This window comes from Citrus clementina, unplaced genomic scaffold, assembly GCF_000493195.1.
Source record: "Citrus clementina cultivar Clemenules unplaced genomic scaffold, Citrus_clementina_v1.0 scaffold_4, whole genome shotgun sequence".
NCBI lineage: Eukaryota > Viridiplantae > Streptophyta > Magnoliopsida > Sapindales > Rutaceae > Citrus > Citrus x clementina.
Window position 1 is genome coordinate 7,729,856 of NW_006262274.1, and position 4,956 is coordinate 7,734,811.

The 4,956-nt window shown below is 34.3% G+C and overlaps 1 protein-coding gene across 1 annotated transcript; it reads right to left on the bottom strand.

The window, feature by feature from the left end:
* Positions 1 to 356: 356 nt before the first annotated feature.
* On the bottom strand, positions 357 to 4,471 carry LOC18045581 (SEC12-like protein 1). Its single transcript, XM_006436519.2, has 10 exons — positions 4,070 to 4,471; positions 3,848 to 3,948; positions 2,789 to 2,921; positions 2,544 to 2,635; positions 2,163 to 2,262; positions 1,972 to 2,044; positions 1,764 to 1,884; positions 1,381 to 1,500; positions 747 to 817; positions 357 to 670 (listed from the first exon to the last, which is right to left on the bottom strand). The coding sequence occupies exons 1-10, from the start codon at positions 4,229 to 4,231 to the stop codon at positions 465 to 467; spliced, it is 1,179 nt and encodes a 392-aa protein (XP_006436582.1). The 5' UTR covers positions 4,232 to 4,471; the 3' UTR covers positions 357 to 464.
* Between the last annotated feature and the right edge of the window lie 485 nt (positions 4,472 to 4,956).

Consider the following 4,956-nt stretch of genomic DNA (forward strand, 5'->3'; position numbering starts at 1 on the left):
CTAAAGTGTCGTCCTCCTTTTATAATTAGCTAAATACCGGAGCAATTTCTATTTTCCTCACAAAATTTACAAAAATGACTCAAAAATAGGATCTTAAATAAATAAGCAATAGAGCAATCTAATTGTACATTCTCTAATATTACAAAAGCAATGTTAATTTTACAAACTTGTGATTTGTCAGCAAGATAATAAATAGAAAGAGAAAGTACGTGCATTAAAGAATTCAATACAATGGAGATCGAAGTAAGGATGGCAGCCCATGTTAAGCCACATTTTCCTAAAAAAAAAAAATTATGATAAGTTGCATGATACAATGCGCTACTGACTAGTGACTACAATCTAAATGTAAAGGCACATTGATGATAGTAAAAATTATTTTCATTTATGACTTCATAACTTTCTGGTGATTGAATCTAACAAGTGCTCAAGTATCCAATGGTTCAAATGCATTCCACATAGTTTGATCACATATCCAATGGATCAAATGCATTCCACATATTTTGATCATCCGACGACTGCGGATCTCTTAGAATGGATTCAATCTTTGGTCCTCCATGTTGATTTCTTGCAACAGGAAAATTCCAAAATGAATCGGAGTTCTCGAAGAAAATGTAAAATACAACAGCCGATGCCAGAAATAGAGCTAAAAGCAACGAGTAAATCTGCCACTCTGCACAAAGTCAAAAAAGAAAATGGTTAGGACACTGAATTTTGAGAGTGAGAGTGAGAGAGAGACAAAGAAAGACCTTTCCAATCTGCCGGAACAGTTAGCTTGGTGATCATAGCTCCCCACTCTTTAGAAGCGGTAAGCACCACCCTGTGAAAAAGCACCACACGATGAGAGGAAGAATTAATACGTAAGAACTAAAATAGAGGAACTGTGAAGAAAAAAATTGGTTGCAAATGACTTATAAAGCTACATCAAATGTTCAATTTCAGTAGAAGAGCTCTAATACAATATAAGAATGCAGTCAACTTCTTTTTATGGTACGTAAAAATCCTTCGAACCTTTTATGTTCAAAGATTCCTGCATTAGAGACTATTTTCGGTTCCTACAACCTTGTCAATTGGAATACTCATGAGATGTAAATATGCCAGATTAGTGACCCAAAGTGGCTTTGAAATTTGAACTCCTGACCTCCCAGTTGAATCAAAAGGTCCAAGGGTCTCACCACAACCCAACCACTTATAAATTATTAAGGTCAATACGGGATGATTGTCGCATAATTTCTGGAATTACCAAACAGATTTTTTAAAGAATAAAAGAATATTTTAATTCTTTGGCAGCCCTTAAAGTTGTTGATCAAACAAAAAGGCAAGGCATTCCTATGTGTTGATCATTATGTATGACATATATCTGTGTTACCATTTGAATCTTACCTTTGGGTGGGACAGAACTCAACTAATGCAATGGAGGTACCCAGGTGTAGCCTCTTACTCCAATGATTGATTTCCATTTTTTTCACATCGACAACACAGATGTCCCCATCTTTGCTTCCCCTACAATAAATAAAAAAATCAAACGTCAGTTAAAACAAAGTCACAAGTGAAAATGAAAGCGAAACACATAAACACCGCCAAATGGCTACAGAGTTGTATATTAGCTCAATGACAAATTTTGGCTCAAAACATTGATAAGAATCACAGCAATTTAAGCATTTCAAAAAAATACATCAGACACTGAGTTCATATTTTCTAGAAAAATAGTAACACACGCCCACATACTGACAACAAATTTTTAAACAGTATCATCGTGAGCTTACATAGCAAGATACTTCCCATCCAAGCTGATAGACAATACAGATGCAGGCTTTCTAAGCAGCCTCTTATGGCCAATTTTGTTCCATGTACTGATATCATAAACCGCAAGGAGAGCTTTATCACCTGTTTCATTGATATTAATTCAGATTAAATTATAATCTAACAATAGCTCAGTAAAATGTTGTACATCAAACAAGAGGGAGAATATACCTCTTTGAACTGTGCAAAACAAAAATGGTTTTGTCCCATCCTTGGAGAATCTGCATAACTCAATCTTCTCATCCTGCATGGTCCCCCCCCCCCCCCCCCAAACACACCAAAAAAAAAAAATGTTAAAAGTTTTTTCCATGTAAGGCAAACTTCTAGCAAATATTCCAATACCATAGATAGATAAATCATACCGAGTTGCGAGTTAAGAAAGTCCAAGCAACACCATCTTCTGTTTTCCATATTCTAGCAGAACCATCAGTAGAAGTTGTAGCCAAAAACTCTGAATCTAGGCTATCAGATAAACATAACCAAAAGTTTCAGCACCCAGTTATGGAAGTGTCAAACTCCTGTACAATTTTATTAAAAGGTGCCTATATTATTGCATTTACCATAAAATTTAGTACTTATACATATATTTGTGTTTATTATTATTGTTGGTTTTCATTTAAGCATGGCATGACTGGTAATTAAATCATCTCTCCACAAACCCCGCCCCTAGTACATAGAGGTTAACATTAGAAATGTCATGACATATTTCTGATGACACACAAACGAATTAGTTTGATGCTTACCTAAAGTCCATATCCAACACAGACTTGTGTGCTTTTGGTTCATCTAAAATGATGCGCAGGCTTGGCCAATGCATTATTCTGAGATGTCCATCCTACCATTGGTTAGAAAGATGTCAGACATGCATGCTTGTCATATAAAAAATGCAGTAATCAATAGAATGTTGTAATATATTAAATTCTGGGATATTTTCACACCATTGAAACAGTGGATATAACAACAGATCAAATTATAAAGCATTGCTTACCACTCCACCAGCAGCAAATCTAGATCCATCCACACTGAAGGATAGGCATTTTTGTGGGCCAGCGTCTTGAAGAGGAGGCATTTTCTTGGCCAGTAAATTTATATCTGTTGCTCCACCATATACCTCAAACAATCTGCACATCATGGGAATAAATCAGTCTACATTACAACCTCTTAAGCTGATAGTTTTGCTAGCCTGACTAGCTGTATAATTTCACTTTGTAAAGTAATACCTACTCTGAAGACTAAACTAATTGAAGTAAACCTCTTGAAAATGTTTGGCTAAAATCAGTCTACAAACGAAAACACTTGAGAAAGATCAACTCAAGGGATAAAAGATTCATCTAGTCTTAAATCCATTTACAGGCTGAAAACAACTCAGACTAAAACATCAGTAATACAGAGCCATATCAACCAACTAAAACAAAAGACAATTTAAATAGGAAACATTTTTTGCAATAAATTCAGTTAAAACAAACAAGCAGTTTCCAAGCGTTTAAAGAAACAGCTTCTCTCAACTCAATTAGGCTCCACCATCTATCTCACCACTTACTTTCAAAAATAAGATAACACAACTTAGGATGCAGAGACCACATATTATCACAAAAGCCAAAGTGCAAGCAGAAGTTATAAATAAGACACAGTTTATTTCAACTTAGAACAGAACACCAATTCTCAACAGTCCGCCCATTCCAATCCAACATTATAATCATTGACTTCGCAATATCAAACTTTTCTTTATTGACTTCAACTAACACCATTGTTTGATCCATTGGATCAAGGGTATGTTTGAAGTTAAGGTGGTGTGGCTTTTAATATACGACTATTAAGGAACGAAATCACTAGATGTCAAAGTGAGTGGGCATTATTAGCAAACTGTTTCAAAATTAAAACTTGGTGCCTTTCTCCCTAACTTAAGAATAAAATTTTAAGCTTACAAGCAATCCCCACTTTTCAGTTGAAGATTATAAATTTAAACTAAAAACTGACCAAAAACACAACTCTTTACAATCAAATTACAGAGTAATGAATCAAACAAACTAAAAGCTAATAAACTCACTTGCAGCCACCATTAGTTGTAGAGCAAACAAAGTCATCACCACTCGGGTTCACAGCAATTGTCATGGGATCGCCTTCGCTTTCATCAAACACATAAGTAACCTTCAAAAAAAAAAAAAGCCAAAAACAAAACAAACCCACATCAGAAAAGTCAACGAAACATCAAAAATCAATTCAAAACGAAATCTTTTTCGCTTTTTTTTTCAAAAAAGAATATTTTTACCAAAGGGGAAGTGTAGACAGAGGTTGTTTTGGGATCAAAGGAGAAAATTTCAAGCACTGAGGGGGATGAACTGGCCTGGCTGGACTTGCCCAACACAACCAAATTCACGTTCTCGGGTCGCTTGATCCACGACCCGCATGTCACGGTACCACCACCCTCCATTTTAATTGATTGATGAAATAAATTTGAGTTTGAATAACAAAAACTTTTTTTTTGGGGGTTTTGTTTTTGAAGTGGGAACTGGAAACAGAGTCAATGGAGGAAGATGAGGGGGTTTTTGCTGGTTTTATAGTCGAAAACGCGGACAAATTTTTCGCTTTCCGCGAAAAGTTTTTTGGTTTTGCCTTGTGTTATGCTTTTCTTGTTCCAGGTACAATGATGTGCAGAGCACAACGCACGGGAGATATTAAACCGCGTGGATAAGATAATAATTTATTATGTCATATTTTGTGTACGTAAATTTGTATTTCTTTTTATTCCTTTAATTAAAACAAAACTACAGTCAATAGAAACATATAACAATTGCAAGACTACATTACAGGTAAATATTTACAAATATTGGATAGGATTAGTTTGAGTAAGGATGCCAAATTCTAGATCCGATTCGGATATAGGTACATTTAGATCTGAATCTGTAAAAAAATATGTGGATCTGAATGCGGTTAATATCTGTATAGATTGTGAGCATATTTCTTAGATATCCATATTTACATAATAATAAATTTAAATATAATTTTAAATTCAACAATTTACCTAATAATATCAAATAAAATTTAATTATAATTCAACAATAAAAAATTCGACATCAATTAGACATAAATAACATACAACAACATTATAAATTTGTAAATAAAAATTTCACAACATAAATCAAACATAAAAAATAA

Bases quoted from the DNA above. Each gene is read 5' to 3' on its own strand.
- LOC18045581 (XM_006436519.2), bottom strand. From the start codon at position 4,231: ATGGAGGGTGGTGGTACCGTGACATGCGGGTCGTGGATCAAGCGACCC. The intron at 2,922-3,847 runs GTGAGTTTATTA...CATGATGTGCAG, and splicing joins ACAACTAATGGTGGCTGCAA to ATTGTTTGAGGTATATGGTG. The intron at 2,045-2,162 runs GTATGATTTATC...GGGACCATGCAG, and splicing joins CTTTCTTAACTCGCAACTCG to GATGAGAAGATTGAGTTATG.